The 22,925-nt window shown below is 29.7% G+C and overlaps 2 protein-coding genes and 1 pseudogene across 7 annotated transcripts; 1 reads left to right on the top strand and 2 right to left on the bottom strand.

Moving 5' to 3' along the window:
- Positions 1-2,169: 2,169 nt before the first annotated feature.
- Positions 2,170-5,047, bottom strand: LOC125576604 (S-protein homolog 5-like). Its single transcript, XM_048737024.1, has one exon. It carries the CDS (start codon positions 3,357-3,359, stop codon positions 2,835-2,837), a length of 525 nt encoding a protein of 174 aa, XP_048592981.1. The 5' UTR covers positions 3,360-5,047; the 3' UTR covers positions 2,170-2,834.
- Positions 5,048-8,078: 3,031 nt separating this feature from the next.
- LOC106355530 lies at positions 8,079-8,914 on the bottom strand (annotated as a pseudogene).
- An 11,644-nt stretch (positions 8,915-20,558) lies between these two features.
- Positions 20,559-22,552, top strand: LOC106352895 (AT-hook motif nuclear-localized protein 15). 6 transcript variants are annotated; one of them, XM_013792547.3, is made up of 3 exons: positions 20,559-20,971; positions 21,114-21,221; positions 21,352-22,552. In XM_013792547.3, the coding sequence occupies exon 3, from the start codon at positions 21,435-21,437 to the stop codon at positions 22,224-22,226; it is 792 nt and encodes a 263-aa protein (XP_013648001.2). In that variant the 5' UTR covers positions 20,559-20,971; positions 21,114-21,221; positions 21,352-21,434; the 3' UTR covers positions 22,227-22,552. The 6 variants fall into 6 exon arrangements, with proteins under 6 accessions (XP_013648001.2, XP_022544642.2, XP_013648002.2 ...); XM_022688921.2 differs by having other exon boundaries at positions 21,110-21,221; XM_013792541.3 differs by having other exon boundaries at positions 20,562-20,971; positions 21,308-22,552.
- The last annotated feature ends 373 nt before the right edge of the window (positions 22,553-22,925 follow it).

Here is a 22,925-nt window from a genome sequence, read left to right as displayed (position 1 = left end):
TTTAAACAAACACTACCAATATTAGGAAAAATTTGGTGAATATTCACAGAGAGAGTATAAAATAAGTAGTTAAAGGGACAATTGAAGCACTATCTTAATGTATTATACTATATTTATTAAGTAAATAGTATAGAAAATCCGATTTGGTCTCCAACAGAGGTTCATGGAACCACTAGATGCTTAAGAATTAGTGATTTTAAATTGTGACACCAAATCCGCACATTGGAATATCGTCGAAATAAAATCAGTTGCATCTTCATACTCCGAACAGACCGTTACACAAGATAACAAAACGTTTATAGGTGAATAGACACTTTCATTTAACATTTGGAAGGGAAACACTGTTTAAAAAGGAAACAAAGGTTAAGACGGTTTGCTTCTCCAAATGATAAGGATGCTAGAGATGATAAAGATGATCCCGGTAAGCCCACCACCGATAAATGAGAAAGGAGGCGAAAGTGATTGTGGTGGTGATTATTGGACGAGGGTTTCGGGAATCCCTGATTGACGGTGTTGTTCCGGTGAGCACGCCACAGTGATCAGAGACGACGACGGCGTGACCCAGAACATAAAGTATGTAAAAGAGCGACATTAAAACAGAATACAAGTTAAAACGAACATAGAAGAGAGGCAAAAGCAGTGGGGATGGGGGTTGACGCCAAGGAACTCATGCTCCACCGGCGTCCGGAACCAAACATATCTGAGGTTTCTCGGTTATCGTGCCCGGGAGCGTTCAAATTCAAAACCTTTTAGTTAATTTTTTCCGTGATAGATCACTTGGAAGTTTAGAGTTGTCTTAGAAAACATTTATTGACAAAGTTCTTGAAAAATATGGCATGATAATGTGTTATTTGGTAAATATTAAATGTTTGGAATTGGAACAAAATATCTTGTAGCATGTTTTTGCATTTGAAAAATATTCTCCAGAACTATGCTTTTTTTTTTTTTTTTTTTTTTTTCCAGAACTATGCGAGGTAATTAAAATTATAATTTTATAGTTCATATTACACCGGTGAAACTGAGACCGCATGTCCCTTACGTGTGGAAGAAGCAAGAAAGACAAGGTTGATACACCGTTCAAGAAGAGATCATAGCAATCGTCACTTCCTAGTTCCTAGGTTGTCGTGAAGACGCGAGTTGCATCTGCAGCGAGATTTGTTTGGGCAGCATCAACGCAACGCTCGATCTCATGTCTCCGACCATACTGAAAGGCTACCTCAGTGCCTCACTATAGGATTTCACATGCCTTACATGCTTTGCTTCATCGTGTTCTTGCTTCTTTTTTTTCTCCAAAAAGTGCTTACATGAATTTTTTTTGTGGTTGATGGTGATGGTTGTTGTCGTATCAAGACTTATTGGGGCAAAAACAAATGGAACACATTCGTTATGCAGCTAGATCCTAACACACTGATTCTTGAGCAGAGCGGAGCATAGAGATGAATATATAGTTTGAGAGTCAGTCAACCTTCGTTGAATTTAAACAAGGGGTAGTCGGGAATGGATCTTAGATTTACGGGACTATATACATTTTTTGGATTAGAATGATAAAAATATTTAATAATATAAAAAGTTAAAAACCATACTATTTAATGTATAATGTAGTTCTTTAGAAATTAGAGTTGAACCGAATCTTTCACCCGGCCAAACCTAGAACTGACTCTGGTAATAGTAGCACCCAATTGGAGCGATGAACAAAGTAGTTTATTTGAAATTTTAATGTGTTAACAAAAAAAAAGTGTAATATAATGTGGTTGATTCCCTTCATCTTTTTTTTTGTTTGGTGTATGTACTAAAAATTTAGTCTGCTTATGTAGATATATAAAAACTAGATACATAAAAACTTCAAACGAAGGCTTTTGGGCATTCGAACATTATGCAAAAAGAGTAAGAATAAAAATTGTGATCATAAACATTATATGCAATGAGGCTTATTCGAGAAAGTTTATGTTTTTGGCAATATTTTTTAAATATGATAATATCTAATAAATTACAATTTTTAACATCATAATAAATCAGCATAAAAAAATTAATAATTGATATATCACAACTGAAACAATATATATATATATATATATATATATATATATATATATATATAATGTATATATCACATTAATAAAAAATTAAACATAATTAAAAATAATTTTTACATCAACATATATGATATCTTCTGTACAAATATACATATTCATCAAAATTAATTGTAAGTGTGTATTAACAAATACAAAACTAAAGTAATTCTAATCAAATGAAAATTTGTTGATATTTCAATGACTAAAATTTAATTTAATTTTTTCTCTTCACAAGATTAAATAAAAATTTATTTTTTACCAGTTTAATATATTTTAACTAAAACAAAAAAAATATCTAATTTTATTTGAATTTATATTTAGATATTGACATATTTAAAACTAGTGATAAGAGACATACTTAAAATAAATAAACTTTAAATGCAAAATTAATACAAAAAAAATATTTTTATAAATGTTAAATTTATTAAAATTTAAATAAATTAAATTGAAATAATAAAACCAAATTAAAAGAGCAACGCTAGAAAAATATATTTATGGTTTTATTTTTTCAAATTGATGAAGTTAAAATATAAAAGAATAATGCCAAATCTAAATTAAAAAAATATTTTAAAATAAATAGTATTATATTTAAAATTATTATTTCTAGTATATTCAATATATGAACACTACTTTCTTTGTGTTTTCAAAGGAAAGGATTTTCAAGCATTCGGACAATATGAATGGTATTATTTTAAAATAATCTATTACGATTATAACACTTTTTATATTAGATATAGAGTAACAACAATAATCTTCTCCTTCTTACAAAATAACTTTATCGTCCCAAGGGAAACAAACAGGATGATTCAATTCATCTCGATTTACTCGACACATAGCTTTCCCTTTATTGTCTCTTCCCACCTCCCAAATACATACTTTACAGACTTCATAATCTCCAAAATTGTCGTCGTCTCTTGCTACCGTAAATATATTAAATTCGTGAGATTCGCCTACACCCCACGTAAAATGGCATCTAAACTTCGTAGTTTTGAAAACGTTAACATGAAATTTGAAACCCCAGGTTTGGTTCCAAGGGATATGGATCAACCCCAAGTCATCTTCACTAGATTTGCAATGTACATTCAGAGTTTGCTTGCTCTGTACAGTGTTGTTGATTATGACATGCTTTGGTGCTAGAGGCCAGAAGCCGTCAACGCCTGCAGATCCTGATGTTGATGTTTCCTGCACAGCATTTGAGACATCTAACACTGATGCAAAAATAGTATAAAGACTATAAAATGAGATCATAATCATGAAAATGCTATGCGACTTATCATAGAGAGCCATTGCTAATGAAAATTATATGGAATGGGTTGTTCGATTAAACTTTGTTCCCTATTTAAATGTAAATCTATTCGAAGGGATGGGATGACTAACCTTACGTTGAATGCATTTATTTGATATGTACGTAGTAGTATATTTATATAATTGTACATCGCCCTGTAAATGTTAATTTAATGCTTTACTTTGGAGTTACAAATTTATTTATTTTGGCGACAGTTATAAATTTATTTCTGGTATAATTTACTACAATTTGGAAACAAATTAATGTATTTTGGTCTTGATTGACTCAGTTACAATTTCAAAATTTTGGAAACCTCTTATCTCGAAACATCTCATTTGAGATACGAGTAGATAGACTTTCAAAAAAAAAAAAAGATGTTCAAATAAAGACGTTCGTTGGATTTGGATAGACTTTACATTCCAAAAAATCTAATGTTATTTAATGGTTGATTTAAATTCCTTTTTTTATATATTTAGTGTTATTGATTTTGTATTAAACAAATTATTGTAAAGGTTTAAAATCTATTGTTATTAGTTTTTGTATTTATAATATCTTTATTAAAAGAGTTTAAAATCTATTGTTATTGAAAAGATTTGAAGTGATAAATTAAAATTTAGTGTTAACTATGTTTATTGATTTTCACTGTGAAAAAGGTTGTGAAAAGAGTTGAATGATTTTGACATTAATTTTATGAATAAATTTTAGCAATCAGAATCCCAAAATTAACAAGAATCAACTCAAAGTTTATCAACTAACTTTTTTTTTACAACAATAACTACATCTACATATGAAACAAATTTAGGTGAGTTTTTTCATGGTGAAACAAATTGTCATTCATTATTTGCTCAATCTTCAATAATTCATTTGTTATATAGAATTGATTTTTCTTGTTTGTTTTTATTCTCTTGTAGTTTTATTTTTATCCCGCATTAGAATTACGCATGGGCATAAAATCCATAATCCGAAATCCGAACCAAACCCGAACAGAAAAATCCAATCCGCACTCGGTCCAAAATGTAAAAAATATCTGAATGGATCTTGTAAGGTGGTACAAAACATATGCGAACTCGAAGTGTTATTAACCGAACCCGAACGGCTAATCCGAAAAACCGAAAAAACCAAAAAATCCGAAAAGATATCTGAAGAAACCGGTTTGAATGTCCAAACTAATATACAATGTAATTATATGAAACATGAGTATATACTTCATGTTGGTTATAGACAAATCTTGTATCGGTTTAAGTTCAATTGCTTAGTTTAGATTAGACTTGGTTTAGAATGGTTTAAGCTTGTAATTGAGAATGAACCGGACCTCTCTCTTTAGCTAGGAGATACGCGTGTGATATGTACACGTGTTCAGGTTAACTAACTCGAGTTATAAGAGTCTGTTAGCTGTAGTTAAGAGTTAATAAGCATAGCTGATTAGGAGTTGTTAGATCAGTTGATGCGAGATTAACAAGAGAGTGAGTCCGTGAGATTGAGCTGTAGAGATGGTGACTCGAGTGTGAGATCATTCGTTGAAGATAGTAGATTGCTGGTTCAATCCCAGCTCCGGTGAAGTATAGCGGCCACACACCTAGTTAATGGTGGTGGTGCGGTGAACACCGGGTGAATAGATCGACTGTGTGCTCCGTAGAATAGAAGTTCTAATCAGTTCAAGATTGGTGCGATCTTCACACTTCAGATATTCAATTTAATATTTATTTTGATATGGTATCTAACAATAAGTATTTAAAATTTAAATAACTACTTTAAATACTTAATTATATACTTCCTCCGTTTTTTTTAATATAAGTCATTTTAGAGAAATTTTTATGTTCCAAATTATATGACGTTTTCGGTTTTCTATGTAAAATTTATTAATACTTAATGGTATATGACCAATGATAATATACCTTCTATTTTATTATTGGTTGATTTGTGGTTAGGTAAATAATTAATGATGTTTTTGTTAAGGAAATATATAAAATTAATGATTTTTTAATCAATGTGCACAATTCTAAAACGACTTATTTAAAAAACGGAGGGAGTATAAATAAGTATATATTTCTTATGTTTTGCTTTTAATTTTTAGATTTTATTTCAGGTATATCCGAACCGATCCGATATAACCCGAATCCGAATGATATATGATTATTTTATGAGTTCTATGATGTGATACAAACCGATCCGAACCCGATGTGTTATATCCGAGCCTAACTCATACTTGCAAATTTACTAGAATGGGACCTAGGAGGTGTTATCAAAAAGAACCGAAATCCGAAAAACCCGATCCCAACGCCAACGAATACCCAAACGCCCATGCCTAATTAGAACATCTTCATCCTGATTCTTTAATTTACTCCAAAATGGAGTGAAAAATAAAGATTGAACATAAAATAAAAGATTATTCCATAAATGAAGTGATTTTCATTTTTTGTTCATCTCGTTGAATAATCTGAGTTTGGATTGGTATAAAATTTGAATTTGAGAAAACTCAGTAAAATCTACTAAAAATCGGTAAAATCGGTGACAATGGTCAACTTGGAAACCCGGTTATAAAATTTAACACATAATTAATGTATTTTAACTGTTATTAAATTTCAATAATTTATTTTTATATTTATTTCTATTCTCTTAAGAAAAAAAAGTAAAATCTCTATTTTGATCTCTCATATACAGTTTTCATTTTGGCCATATTCATAAAATTTGAGATTTTAGTTGTAAGAATAAATAAATACGATAATTTAAACGGTCAATCATTTGAGTGTTTATCAGTTACAATCTACACAGTATTCACTTTTACTGTATAATGGCAAAAATTATATTTAATTTTCTAGTTAATGAAAGAGAACAAATAGTGTATCATATATATAACTACTTTTTAGGTCATGATGATATCATTATAAAAAAATTAATTTTGGAAAAACAGAAAACTCAGTTCAGCCGATTGAACTAGTTCAACCAACAACCCAATAGATATATTGAGTCGGTATGCGGTCCAATTTTTAAAACATTTCATATATTTGAGAATTTACCATTAGGATTGCTTTAACTATCCCACATAGGGGTGGACACATTACACGATATTCGAAGCTGCACCCGAATCCGATCCGTAAAACCCGAACCGAAGTAGCAAAATATCTGAACAGGTATTGAATTAGGAGAGATTGGATATCCGAACCCAAACGGGTAATATCCGAATCCGAATGGATATCCGAAGATAACTAAACATATGTATAATTAACCATATATTTCTAGCTTACATCTCTCATTTTATATAAAATATTTATATTGATACTACACATACTTTAAATTCATATGATTTACATAGAATTACAGAGAAAATGATTTGCTACTCACTTAAAATGCATGTTTAGCTTTTTATTTCAAGAATTAACAAAAAGCTACATCCAAAATTTCAAACAATAACCAAATTAATGTCTTTTTTAGTTTCAAAATGTTATGTCCAAATCTATTAACCATTCAATCTATTAAAAATAAAAAATTAATTAAGTGAAAGTTATATTTTTAAATATAAGAATTTGAGAAATGAAAAATTTAATTTTTTTTTTCAAAATCTATATATCCGAACCCGATCCGAAATAACCGAACCCAAACTAAAAGTATCCAAACCCAATCCGAAGTACAGAAATACCCGAACAGGTTCTATACTTATATACCGAAATATCCAAAAATCCGAAATACCCGATCCAAACCCGAACGGGTACCCGAACGCCCACCCCTAATCCACATATAAAAAGATAAACCAGTATATTGAAACTTAATGCTCCCAGCCTTAGAGTGTTCTATAGTAGTAATGAATAACATCAATACCAATGTTTTGAAAACCAGACCGAATACTGATTCGGTATAGCTACTGGTTGACTGGTTAGACCAGTTCAACCTGTTGAACCGACCTTTCTGTTTTTCAAAATTAAATATTTATAATGATATATTATCATTATCTAAACCTAGAAAGTAGTTCTGAATGTAATATGTTCTTTGTTCTCTTTCAGTAACTAGAATAATAAACATAAATTTAGCTATATATACAGTAAATAAGTGAAAACTATATAAACTGACGAAGACCCAAATGATTGATTATTAAAATTACTGCATTTATTTATTATTACAACTAAAATTTTAAATTTTAAATTCTATGAAAAATTAAAATAGTATATGAGAGCCAAAGATATATTTTTTTTCTTTTTCTTACAAAAATAGAAATAAATAAAAAAAATTAAATACATACATTAATTGTAAAGAATTAAAATTTAATGACAATTAAAACGTACATTAATTATATGTTGATTTTTAGAACTGAGTTTTCAAAATAATCCAGGTCACCGGTTTTATTGGATTATAATTTTTGCAGATCCGGGTTTTAAACCAAACCGGGATCGGCTTATTCAACGAGTCACGATCGGATCGGTTCTACCGGCCGGTCTGGTCCGGTTTTCAAAACACCGATCAATACCTAAGTACTATGGAGTACCATCAACATGTTTGGTCTAATTTTCGAACTTAAGATCTTGATTAGCTGTCAAGCTTTCCGAAATTATTTACACTATAAATCCTTAAACAAATAATTTTTGTTCATTTTTAATATTTAGCACCCACTTTGAGAAATGAACAAAGTAATTTATTTTTTTTGTAATATTATTGTGGTAGTTAATTTTTCATCTTTATTTTTTGGCTTATGTACTTCGAAATTTATTTTGCTTATCTAGATATAAAAATAAATCGTACGATAAAAATAAATCTTCAAAGAAAGCTTTTAACCATTACAACATTATGAATGGTATTATTCTGTTACAATCTATTACGATGGTAATAACAATAAGCTATTTTCTTACACATCATCGTCCCACGTGAAACAATATCGAACTGATCCATCTTGAGTTATACGACACATAGCCTCGTCTTCGTTGTTTCTTCCCACCTCCCAAATACATTCTTTACAAACTGGAGTCTTTCCAAAATCATTATCGTCTCCATGTACTAAATATATCAAAATAGTGCGATCCGCCGAAATACCACGTAAAATGGCAACGAAACCTTGTAGTTTCCCAAATGTTAACACGAAATCGGAAACCCCAGGAATTACCAAAAGGGATATGGATCAACCCCAAGTCATCGTCACTAGATTTGCAATGTACATTCATGAGTTTGCCTGTTCTGTACAACGTTGCGGATCACGACATGCTTTTTTGCTAGAGGTATGAAGCCGTCACCACCAGATCCTGGTCCTGGTGCGTCCGCCACAGCATCTGAGACTTCTAACGCTGATGCAAAAAGAGTAAGAGTATAAAATGAGATCATAAACATTAATATGCAATGAGGCTTACTAGACAAAGCCATTGTTCTGTAAATTTTGTGGAAAAGGTTGTTAGATTGAACATACTTGAAGGGATGACTAACTATTTATTTTACGTTGAATGCATCTATTTGGTCTATGATCGTATTCATCGACGTGTAAATGTTTATTGTTTTCCTTTGGTGTTACAATTTGTTTTTTGTTAGTGTATAATTTGGAAACAAATCAATGTATTCTTATCTTGTTTCAAAACTTTTTTTTGGGGTCAAATGTACTCAAGTCTTGACTCAAGACTCAAGACTCAAGATTCAAGACTTGACTCAATGTACTCAAGTCTTGACTCAAGACTCAAGACTTTTGAGCTTTTGAACAATATTAAAAGCTTTATTTTAAAAACATTTGATCATTGTTTAAGAAAATATTAGGTGTTAAGTAGGTGGTGATCTACTGCAACCTCAAAGAAGGCTATAGAAACTTAAAGTACATTTAAGCATTTGTGAATATAATAATATAGTTGTTAATATAGCATGTTATTTTAATTTATATTTATAAAATTCATATTATTTTATTTTGGATAATTTAATATATGATATATAAAGTATCATAATTTATAAATAATGGACTATATAATTTTGTTATTAAAATCTTAAGATTTTTATATTGTATAAATATTGCTGTGAAATATTAGCGTCTACAAGCCCCTTTAACAGCCATCTAAAACTCTTTTTAAAACACTATTTTCTAGGGCTATTCAATATGGTAAAACCGAACCGTACCGAACCGAACCGAACCGAAATAGACAATATGGTTTGGTTTTGGTATATACCATATAAACCGAATGGATATAATTTTATAAAAACCGTAGGATTTGGATATGGTTTGGTATATAACCGATTAAACCGAATAAACCGAAAAAAACCGATTAAAAGTAGAAACATGTAAATATGTATCTATTTTAAAACAATACATGAAAATCTATTTGTTACATAAGTTAAATTTGTGTTAATAACTATTACCATAATTTTATAGTAATAAAAAACCTTAATTTGTAAAACACTTGAACTATAACTAAATAAAATACATCGCAATTCATACATCTTATTTTCTAAGTCTTTTTTTTGATCTTTTTTATTTATTTTAGTCTTCACTTAATTAATATGAAGATTATAAATTTGATGGACAATAATTAATGGAAAATTTTCAATTGAAAAAGCATGACTTTAATGAACACTAAATATGGAAGAGTGGAAAAACTTTTCTTTTATGTTTCTGTTTTGTTTCATATTTTTATTTTCAAAATTTCAAGCTTTGATTTTAGTTATAGAATTGATTATTTTATTTGATGGTAGAAGCATTTTTACTTTTTGTTCATCTATTTGAACATGTAATATATTTTTAATAAATGACTGTGTTGACAATATGATTCTAAAATTCATATAATATGATCTCAAACAAAATAATTATGTTTTTTGGTATAAAACCGAATAAACCGAAAACCGACGGTATATAAACCGAACCGAACCGAAGTAAATATGGATTTAGAATGGTAGTTATATTTTACTAACCGAAATACCAAAAACCGAAAAAACCGAACCGAAACCGAACCGATATCCGGATTGAACACCCCTACTATTTTCACTTAGTTTGTTTTTTCGGCTAAATTGAGACTATATAAAAAAAGATTACCCACCAAGTGGCAGAACATACCTAGACCTAAGTGAGTAGTAAGGATATCACCTGAACTATATATTTTGAATTATAGAACTTAAATTTGCAAACTTAAGAATATGATAATTTAGCTAGTTTGGGACAAATTTTAATTTGTGGCTGACTTCATGCCAAATTTATTAAGTATATTACGACACTAGTTAAAAACATGCTGGGACAAATTTTAATTTGTGGCTGACTTCATGCCAAATTTATTAAGTATATTACGACACTAGTTAAAAACATGCTGGGGTTCCAGAGTATAACCATCCCACATAGAAAAAGATAAACCAATTATATGATATACCAAGTGCAACTAGCATCCCTTCTGTACGAAGAAGGGTTTTTGATGGACCTGTAGAGGGTATGATCAGCTCAAGATTAGCCAAATTAACATCCCCTAGGAGGCTTTGTCCATTGCATAGCCAGTGCCTGCGAAATCTCAGAAACGATAGGCATCACTAAGTAAACGTTTACCATATGAAATGCATTTGACAAGAAAAACAGCAACCCAAATTGAGCCTTGGCCATTTACACTTCATTATATAAATATATAACACCCAAAACTCATTTGGATTTCTCCAAAAATTAAAGATGGTACTGTGCCTTTGATTCATTCTTCACTATGATAGTAGCAATATTTTTCGGATGGGAAACTCTAGCTCTACCCATCTGATTCTTCAAAATTTCTACACCATTATTGATATTTGTGTTTTTAATGGTTTTTAACCACTTGTTCTTTGGATGGGAAACCGCCGACCTCATTATATTCTTTAATTTTCTCTACAATGTTTTAGCATCAACGGTCAAGTAAAACCATGTTTTAAAGAAATATTTATAAATCATATTATTTTATTATAATCTATTACGATGGTAACATTTTCTTAGATTAGACATAGTAATAACAACAATCTTTTCTTTTTCTTACACATTATCGAGCCATGGGAAACAATAAGGGTCTGAACCTCGTGCCCCTATGCGACATATAGCTTCGTCTCCATCCTGTCTTCTCACCTGCCAAAGACATTTATCGCAGGCTGGATACTTTGCAAATTCATCATCGTCTCTCCATGGGTCGAATATTACAAAAAGGTGAGATCCCCCTCCGTACCACGTAAAATGGCAACGAAACATTGTAGTGCTCCAAATGTTAACACGAAATCGGAAACCCCAGTAATGATTCCAAGGAATATGGATCAACCCCAAGTCATCGTCATCAGATTTGCAATGTACATTCAGAGTTTGTCTGTTCTTTACAACGTTGTGGATTATAACATGCTTTTTTGATAGAGGAAAGAAGCTGTCACCGCCTGATCCTGGTCCTGGTGCTGGTGCTTCCGCCACAACATCTGAGACATCCAACGCTGAAACAAAAAGAGTAAAAATGAAAAATGAGATCATAAAAATCAATATGCAATGAGGCTTATTAGAGAAAGCCATTGCAGTGTAAATTGTGTGGAGTGGGTTGTTAGAATGAACTTGGTTCCCTATTTATAGATATTAACAAAATGTAAATATAATGGATGACTACATAGTAATACGAATGTTACGTTGAATGCATGTATTTGATATGTGTTCATCGACGTGGAAATGCTTATTGCTTTCCTCTAGAGTTACAAATTATTTATTTTTTTTCATAAATTAGGAAACAAATTTTTCTCATTCCTTCTCATCCCTTTTTTTTGTAAAGGAATAAAGAATAAAATTATTTCTTGATAAATTTGAGAAGGAACAAACATTCTTTTTCATTTCCACTATTTTATTCCTCTAGATTCCTTTTCTATTCATTCCTCCTCTTTTCAGAAAAGTTACTAGTCGGAGCCTAAATGTAAAGTAGGTGGTGATCCAATGCGAAAGTTAAAACCGGATACGGAAAATTAAATTAATAAATAATTTTCTGAATATAATAATATGTTTATTACAAATTATTCCAATTTATATTTAATAAATTTGATATAATTTTAATAAAATTGCATAAAATACCACATTTATAATACCAATTTTCATGTTTACCTTAATCAGTTTTATCCTCATTTTAAGAGCTAAAAGACACTTATAACTTTAGATTTAATTAATGATCTAGATTTATAGTTTAGAGTTGAAGGGGTGGGATATAGTTTTGGAATGTGGAGTTTAAGATTCTAATAAATATATATACATAAATACTTAATTTTTTTAAATTTATAGAAATAGTTTCAAATATAATATTCTAATTTCAAAAATAAAATTTGAAACAAAAAAATTCAAAAATTCAAAAAAAATTATAAAAAGTTTGAATTTGAAAATTTATAACTGGAAAAGTATAAATAAATTTTATTTATTTAAATAATTATTTATTATATATAAAGCAAGAGTATAAGAGTTTTTTGCATCTTAATGAAGAAGACATTTTTGAAAATGTCACTTTAATAAAGGTAAACGTTGAATAATGATACCAATAATAAGATAAACATGAAAATTTCTCATAATTTTATTTTATATAATTTTATTTTATAATATGGTGTTTAGTAATAAAACTTACAACTAAAAATGTATCATAAGAAATATTTTTAATGAATAAAAAATTTGTTGCCAAAAAATGAATAAACAATTCAATTTGAAATTCGTTAAGGTAATCTGCTTCAGTCTATGATTTATGTAAATGAAATTTATGTTTTTTTACTATGAAGAGGTTGATATTATTCAAGTACGAAGAGAAGGACAAGTTTTGAAATTTTTTTTGTGGGGTGGGGGTGTTGAAACAAATAAAAAATGAACGCCTATATATTATTCCATGCGATTTATTTTAATTGTCGTTGTAGACTTGTGCACAAAGATTAAGAAACATTTAACGTCAATGCATGACAGACCGGTACCGCTGAAACATGAAATTTATATATTCTAAATAAAAACATCATTACCTATACAACTAATTATATTTCAATCAACAGAAAAAAACACTAGAGAACTTTTGTTACTTTTTATAAGTCCCCATAAATCAAAAGTTCAAATATATTATAAATATGAATATTTTTTTCTAATGAGGTGGCAAATGTTCAAAACTGATGAATATGGCAAATGTTTCATTAACAATGCGAGAGCTTCTTTTGATTTATAGTCCACTAGAGAGGTGAATAATTTGCCACCTCTTACAGAGTATGTGGTAAATGTTTCATTAGAAATGGCCAGAGCTAGACTTGACGAAGAGATGTTTCTCTGTACACAAAACTGATAAATATGGTTCTCGAAATATTTAGAAAGCACCAGAACTTTAATGATTATATACTCAAATATACAATAAACTAATCATCAAGTAATTTCAACCTGGATAATTAGGTTATTACAAACTATAAGAAATATTACAGACGACTTTATAACCGATAATTCTATATGCTTATGAGGATTTATGCAAGACTGCATCAACTGAGCCGTCCTATCGAATCTACGCTTGATATTAATTTTTGCGCCATGTTACAAATTTATTGTATGTCTTTTTTCTATTAATTCACAGGATTCTGTCTTGGATTCGAAACCCAGACTTTCTAATATGGAAGCATTAATAAACTTTTCATTTAGTTGTTTTCATCAATATTTGAAGACACTATATACACTGGAAGATTGACATTTAATAGATGTTGAGTTAAAGGATTGATTCGTTCAAAATATAATTGAAGGGCTTACTATTTATTTTAATTGATTTTTTATTATTAAAAATATTTAGTTTTTTTTTTAGTTATAACACAATATTTTTATTTAACTATTTTCATCCACATTTGAGTATTTGACGACAATTTAAAGGTAAACGAGGGAAATTGACATTAACGAATTTTATGTTAAAACTTAAAAGGTTTTAAAATAAGAGGAAATTACAAAATAAGGACTTTCGTTAAGATCTTTAACACTTTAAGACACTCTTGTTCACTTAGCCACTTTCCTACAACATTCACCATTGGAAAACCCTGATATATGCCTTCTTTTTTTTTGGTCGAATCCCTAACATGCCTTCTTATCTATGTCTATTAAAAAATAACTATTTACCAACTACATATTTCAATGGGAAAAATTGGAGAAATACACTTAAATAAAATATTAATTTGAAAACTACACCATTGTTTATTTTTTTAGAAAAATACACTTTGGTATTTATAAATTTACTAAATTTCCCAATCTCAATATTTCTTAATTATTTATCATCATAATTATTTTATACTCAAAGTAACGGTTTTAACAAACATAAGATGTTTTTAAAAAGAAATCTTTAGAATATCCAGACAATATTATTTTTTATATATTTTGAACTTTTTATATTTCTGAAAAAAAAACCTTCGAGACAAGTCTAGTTTTCTTCTTCTCCTTACCCTCCATGTTTGAAAGAATTTTTTTCTTCCTCTGATCTCATTCAGAGGTTTTGTTAATTCATGAATTATATTTCACTTTCTCTTTCTGCTTCTATTTTATTTTAAATGGTTTTTTTTTTAGGAAAATCATGCTGCATATAACTGGAGTTTTTGGAGAGAGGAAGATGAATAAAGAATCATGGAATTTCACGGTGAATACAAAAAAGGAGGTAAATTATTTACCAATAAAGAAGGTTTGAAGTTTGAAGATATGGTGCATATGGTTCATGAAGATTTTGGTATAAATAGGTTGGGTAATGATTTAGAACGTCTCAACTATGGTACAATGTCTTCGTGATACAACGCTAACGCTAGTCTATACAAAACCGTATAAGTGTAGAACGTTTCGAACTGTTGTCTTAGGTCGACTTTTGCTGGTCACACCCGATACGTCTAACACTTTGACTATTTCACTTGATGCTTCTCTCTGCGCGAGTAGAAGCAAATACAATTGTGGTTTTGCTGTGTGATTTTGCTGAGTGGAGGCAAGTACTGTCTGGAAACCTGTGTTTTTTTGTCTATGAATTTCCGAAAAAAAATTTAAAGCAAGACATGAAAATTCCATAAGATATAAGAGAAAAGAAAGGTGCTCCAGCTATTGGCAGAATGAACTCCTCTTATCAAGAAAAGCCTGGTGATGAACAGATCAATAAGTTCTGGAGAGATAGATGTTCTATACCTTTGAAGAACTCCGCTTATGTTCAAGTTTGGCGTAAGTGTCGTTTATGCGGCTTGATAGACTATGAATTACAGGAGTTGGTTTCCTTTTTTCTCAGCCTTATTTATCTCTTTTTGTTGTAATGTTTGTAGAATGGTACCATGAAGATGCAGGAAACTTTCCAAAAACATCCTTGTTTAAACATGATGTTGCTTCCTCCACAAGACACTGCTTATTTCTTCCCAATTCAAATTAATAACAGCAACAAAAAAAAAACTACAACATGTTACTTTCGTATGTTGCTATGGAAATTGCTCTCTCCCTTGTCCTCTCTGTTCTTGAATAACAAGTGATGATTTTTTTCCATAATTATAGTTTCAATATAATTCCTACGTTCGGCTATAATATCCTTGTTATTGTAAAATTTTAAATAGTAAAATAAAATATTTATCCAAAAATACATATTTATCTTAAACATAAATAAATATAATAATATTATTTTTTTTAGTTTCGAATTTATATTTCAGTTACTGAAATCTCATCTGGGCAAAAAATGTCAATTCACATTTAGGAAAGTGTAGTTTTTAAAAAATAAAATAGATGGTGTAATTTTCAAATTTCAAACTATTAATAAAGTAATTTACAAATTATCCCTATTTCAATACCCACATGAACATTAAGAAATAAAATATATTTAAAATAATTGTTTGGCTAAAAATGAAACAAACCAATATTTTCTCTTTTTTTACTATATCTTCTCTTTCTTTTTTTTCTCTCACGGTTTGTTCGATCGCTAGAAAACTTATGACATTCTTTGTACAGATTTACTCATTTTCCATTTTTTTACTACTGTGATTCTTCAAATTGTAGATTTAAGGTGAGATCACTTTATGATGCGAAGAATGATATCTTTCGTGAATCGAAAAGCCGCACTCGTCAAAATCGTATGTCAACATCAAAGCTCGCACACAAAATTAGATCGGCCAAAGAAAACACTTCACCTCTGGATCTGTTATCCTTGATGGGTATGGAAAAAAAACAAGAGCTTATTTTCTTTGTGTACACTGACATTCAATCCGCTCAAATGGAATCTTTGCTCGGGTGAGGTGGTGGACAATATAGGTGTCTAGGTAATTCTCTTTAGAAATTAAGGAATGTTGAAGAAAATATCTAATTAGGTATTGTCGGGGGTCTCTAGGAACACGTACCACAACACTCAAATTTTACTGAAGGACATGTACTTCTTTAGGTTGAATCCTTTTCTACCATGAGTCGAATGTTTACTTTCTTAAGCCTGAATTTGTTTTTGTTGCATATCTCACCCTTTTTAGCGACACGACATTATATGATAAGTTTTGAGGAAAAAAAAAACATTATATGAGTTCTGACCAACCATGTGGACATGGTATTCTGTGTAAGTTATCTTTTTTTTTTTTGCAACTTTTTTTGTAAGTTATCTTTTTTTGAAAAAAATTATGTGCGGAAAGATTACCAATGATATATATTACCGTGGACATGTTAGTGTGGAGAGAATATCGGGGGCCGTTTATCATAGACATGTTTTTTATTTGACTTATGGGTTATCACAAAAAATATATTGTATTTAAGGAGCGTTTATTGGTGACCGAATTCTCGATGATTTTAAACTTTTTAGAGATTTCCTCTTAATTGGCTTATGGATTTTAAAACAATTCTTAGAATCTTTTGTTATTGGTTTATGAAATTTTAAATTCTACGTAAAATCTATTGTTATTCAAAAAGTTTAGTTTTCATTGATTTTGTAATTTTATTTAAAAAAATTTGTTCCTGGGACACAAATCTCTTTAGTTTTACACATAAGATTCAACTTTAGAAATACCATGTATACTCATAAGTTCTTAAAATATACGTAACAAAAACACATACAAACACACAAATTTTGTATTGTTAAGAGAATGTGTGTTAAGAGAATGATAAAAAAATTGTAACAAAATCATTTTTAAACATAGGTATCGATCAAAGACTTTCTCATCTCGTCGACAATAGAGCTAGGATGAGCTTCCCTTAGCTTGAAGATGATGTCTATAATAGAGAGCTCTGTTGCGGTTGTGTCTGAACCACAGAAAGCAGTCCAGTCATTGACCGTCATACCCGCACCTATAACATCACTACCACGGTTCACGGTTCCTGCAACCAGAGGGACTTGAAGAAGTGTTGACAGTGCGTTAGACCAAAAAAAAAAAAAAAAGTGTTGACAGTGCGTCCAAATCTTCCACTGAGGTGTGAGAATTCTTTTTTAGTCTAAATATAATACCTAGCAGAAATGATAATCTTTTTTCTCTTGTCCTTTTCTATAGTCATCTTTTTGTGGTTTTATTTTAGTTTTGAGTGTGGTAAATATTATTTAAATTATTTATTATCTTTAAACATTTTTATAATATATTTTTTCCTGCATTAGTCAAAGTTGAAATAATATAATGAACTATTTCTTTCTTTTTTTGTCAACAATGAAACTATTTCTTATAGATTAGTTTTATCCTATAAATTATAATTATTCTTATATATATATTTATTTATAATTATATGTATACAACTTATATTTTCATGTTATGCATATAAATATAGTTAAAAATTTACAAAAAAATTTATAAGATAATAAAAGTTGTTATAACACACTTAAGATTACATATAATATTACAGATACGTTATGGACAAATCAAAATATATTTCATTAAATTATTTTATTTTTGTTTATGTATTGTTTATATATAATGTGTTTGAAATTTTAGTGTAATTTTTATTGTTTTAATATATGACTTTTATTTTTGAACTGTTTTTGCCAAGGATAATTTATAAAGTTACTTGTTATGCTTGATCTATATATTTTTTGCAAGATCGGCATCTTTCATGCATGATTTGCTCGATCTACTTCGTTTAACTGCTTTTACCATAAATTTTGTGGATTCAAAACTATGAATAGTGCACGTGCACGTCTTTTAAACTGTAGCTTCGCCCCTGGTCCTTTGTATCTGCACTAATCACATTTAAAACGGTGACAAAGAAACTACATAATCAACTAATAGACACATATAGAGGTGTGTTTCAAAAAAAAAAAAGACACATATAGAGGTAGGTATATTAATTAAATGTATTGATATAAATGTAGTGTTCCGTTATAGTGGCCATTGGAGCCGGTGGTGGCCTCCTTTTTATTCACTTCATTAAAGAAGTGAGACCAAATTCATTACTTTTAGTATTATTAATATTTTTGAAATCACACCTAATCTTATATATTAAAACAGAAGTCACAACCTTGATTCATGTGTGATTTTTTTTAAAAATGGACCTAATGGACCTATTCATAGAAATTCATACTATATTTTAATTCAGACTAATAATAAATATAATTTTTAAAATATTTTAATCATAGTATCTTTTGATATCTTTTCATTTTAAATATAAATATATTTACTTTAAAATTCTAACAAATCTGTTAAAAAGATTTTTACAAGATCTTCATTTTCGAAATTATATTTAAATATTTTCACTAATTTCGAAATTAGTTTAAAATATTATTATACATTAATATATTCAGTTATATAAAATGAAAAATAAAAAAATCTATAATATTTTAGTTATTATATAATCATAATCAATCATATTAAATTAAAATTATTATATTGAGCTAAATATAATAAAATTGTATTAAATTTATATATTTATATATTTTATTTTCGTAATTATAAAATATTTATGTTCAAAAATAAAATCTAATATGTTGGTAAGATGGGTTAACATTATCAAACTATATAATACATGTATAAAAATTATCATGTATTTCTTTAAAGTTAATAATATAAAATCTTTGTAACTACTTTAATCATAATATATTTTCATTTTAAATATAATATATATTTATATATTATATTTTAAAAATTCTAATAAATCTGTGTAATATTTAAACAATAACTTAATGTATTTTAAGTTATCGTTTATAAATGAAAATAAATAAATTATATCATATTTTGTCTACTTTTATATTCATGATCATGTTAAAATATAATTATTATATTAAAATAGATATGATAAAATTATATTCAATTGATAAATTTATAAATTTTATTTTCATAAATATAAACTATTTATTTAAAATATAATATGATGATAGAACGGCTTAAAATTAACAAACTATATAATACATGTATAAAAATTAAAATATCTTACACTTTTATATATACAATAATAAATTATCTAAAATGAATAAGCATAAAAATATTGGTAAAAATAAATTCAGATTTGAAATACGGGTCAGAATTTAGCATAAATTAAATACAAAATATTTTTTAAATATATTTTCTTATGAATATATTAATTTGCTTAATAACTAAATGCAAATACAATAAAATAAATATATAATAAGAAGTGGCAAATACATAAGGTTTAAATAATTAATTAATTATAACATGTAAATTATAAAATTATTGTATTTGAAATAGTTATATAAATATTTAAGTACATGATTAACATTAAAAATATATACCACTTATGTTCTAAAACAATAATTTATGTATAGAAAAGTGAAAACAAACACCCGTGCGGTTGCACGGGTCAAAATCTAGTTTATTATTATTGTTGGATATGGTCATATATCAGACTTTTAGAACTTTTGACAGGCTTCATAATTAACATTACTTTTTATTAAAGCATCCACCAATAATAAAATTTGTCAACAAAGTCTGTACCAACTAAACTCGTAACATACAACAAATATGCTTAAAATATTTATAAGGTCAAACGTACTATAGATTCTGCTATTCTGTTTTTTATTACAACAAAATTTTTTATCATGTAATCACAATATAGAGACGGATTATACTATAGTCAAAAGTTACAACACCCTATATTACTAATATATATATATATATATATATATATATATATATATATATATATATATATATATAAGATGTCAGTTGTTCAAAAGAAAAGAAAATATATAAGATGTCAATTCTAAATAATACGTGGCTGAAACAATTCTAAATAATACGTGGCTGAAAGCCTGAAAATTAATTTTAAAATTTTTAGTCCAATCGAAGCTAAAGTCAACTTTCTTTCTCCTTTTCTACAGCTGATCTTCCACCATCAAACCAGAAAACTTGTTACCAAATATGGATCTAAAAATTGACAATTGATATCAGGGGAAATTTAGTAATTTCCTAAGTAGGTCCACAAAAATGAGCAATCCAGGCCTGGTGTGTTAGAAGAGACAAGGCGTGTCTAGAGAAGCTCGCTCAAACTTTTGCACGACCACCTAAATGTTCAATGGTCCAAAAGGACGGCTCTGGTCGAGAGAGAGAGGACCGCTTGGTCCGCTTCTAATCAAAATCACAACTCATCATCCACCATAACTCCTTATCGTACGCCCCACTAAAAGTCCTTTTAACTAACGTACGCACACGCCTATATTTTCCAAAGTACGAAATAGAAAGAGACGGTGAGAAAGTTCTTACTACTTTCAAGTACAAATCTTTGCCCCCTCAGACAAATCTTTGGGTTTATCTTTCTCTCTACAAGAAGAAACAACATAACACAAAGGTACTTCCTTTAAATGATTTTACATTAAGTTTATATTTTCGATTGTAAAATAAAATTTGGATTTTTATGTTTATGGGTTTATTTTTTTTTTCTTGGTGTTATAGATCTGATTTTTTTATTTTCGGTGCCCTTTTTTAGTCAGGTACGTATATGATAAAGAACAAATGATGTCCCATGTCTCGTGTGTCTGATTCATGCAACATGTTGGTTTAAACTTGGTTAAAGATGCAATCTAGAGTTTTAAGATAAGGTTTTTGGATTTTTTCCCTCTCTTGTAATAATAGTTTCTTGTCTGAAAGTCACGAAAAAGGTATTTATTTTATTTTTACTGGATAGAAGGAAAAAAAAAAGTAAATCAATGGCGAATCCTTGGTGGGTAGGGAACGTTGCGATAGAAGGAGTGGAGAGTCCTGTGACGTCATCAGCTCCGTCTTTGCATCACAGAAGCAGCAATAACCCGAATATGACTCGGTCGGATCCAAGATTGGACCATGACTTCACCAACAACAGTGGAAGCCCTAACACTCATACTCAGAACAGCCAAGAGGAGCAGGACGAGTTACCCGCCGTCGAACATGGATCTGGATCCGGGTCTACGGGTCGACGTCCGCGGGGTAGACCTCCTGGTTCCAAGAACAAGCCCAAGAACCCAGTGGTTGTCGCCAAAGAAAGCCCCAACTCGCTGCAAAGCCATGTCCTCGAGATCGCCACGGGTGCTGACGTGGCGGAAAGCTTAAACGCGTTTGCTCGTAGACGCGGGAGAGGCGTTTCTGTTCTCAGCGGTAGCGGTTTGGTCACTAATGTCACTCTGCGTCAGCCTGCTGCATCTGGAGGAGTTGTGTCTCTTCGTGGTCAGTTTGAGATCTTGTCTATGTGCGGTGCTTTTCTTCCCACTTCTGGTTCTCCGGCTGCAGCTGCTGGTTTGACCATTTACTTAGCTGGAGCTCAGGGTCAAGTCTTGGGAGGTGGAGTCGCTGGACCGCTTATTGCATCTGGACCAGTTATTGTGATCGCTGCTACGTTTTGCAATGCTAGTTTCGAAAGGTTACCTATTGAAGATGAGCAACAACAACCACAAGTAGAAGAAGCGAAGGAGAAAGAGAATGATGATAACAAGAGTGGGAATGATGGAACTGAAGGGTCGATGCAGCCGATGTATAATATGACTCCTAACTTTGTACCAAATGGTCACCAAATGGCTCAACACGACGTGTTTTGGGGTGCTCCTCCGCCTCGTGCTCCTCCTTCATACTGATAATTAGATAGGTGATGGTGGCATTGTTCTTTTGGCTGGGGTGGTTATGGTTTCCATCTGTTGGAATTATTAGGAAGAATAGACTTATGTTTATTAAGCTCTCAAAAGTTTTCAATTTTGTGCGGGTAATGAGATGACATTTAGCTAGTTGTTTGTTTTGTGGTGGTGACTACTGGTCTTTCTGACTGATTATTTTGATCGCGGATAGCTTTATGAAGTTAGCTGATTGTAGAATTACCTTAGAGCTTTGATGTTTAAAAACCTGAGCTTTTGTCTTTTAAGAGATATGGTGTGTGGCTTCTACATTGAAAAGCATTTGATTATCATTCCTTTCTTAATGTTGATAAGTGTGATTCTTATTGATCTTTCGAGTTCTTTAGGCCTTTTAATAGTTTTAAACATTGTTCGAATCATTTCTTCAAACTCTTGTTGAGGCTGATTAGTTTAGTTTGTGTTTTTTACTAATCTGTTATTCATCATTTGAATATTTGTCTGACTTAGTCATCACTATAATCATCGTAAATCTTTTTTTATTATTATTTTGTTAATCTGTTATTTATCATCTTAATCAATCTCTTTGCAACAACCATATCTTTTGTTTTGAACGAAAGCCAATAGTCTCCGGAACATATAGACTTCTCCCATTTTGCTTTCGATCGCTTTATTATTTGATTTATTGACCTTTTGATTTTGTTGCCT

Source organism: Brassica napus, chromosome A7, assembly GCF_020379485.1.
Source record: "Brassica napus cultivar Da-Ae chromosome A7, Da-Ae, whole genome shotgun sequence".
Taxonomy (NCBI): domain Eukaryota; kingdom Viridiplantae; phylum Streptophyta; class Magnoliopsida; order Brassicales; family Brassicaceae; genus Brassica; species Brassica napus.
The sequence above is the reverse complement of the archived record's forward strand: the minus strand, read 5'-3'. Positions and strand labels throughout refer to the sequence as shown.

Coding starts and splice junctions, on each gene's coding strand:
- LOC125576604 (XM_048737024.1), bottom strand. CDS start 3,359: ATGGCTCTCTATGATAAGTCGCATAGCATTTTCATGATTATGATCTCA.
- LOC106352895 (XM_013792545.3), top strand. CDS start 21,330: ATGGCGAATCCTTGGTGGGTAGGGAACGTTGCGATAGAAGGAGTGGAG.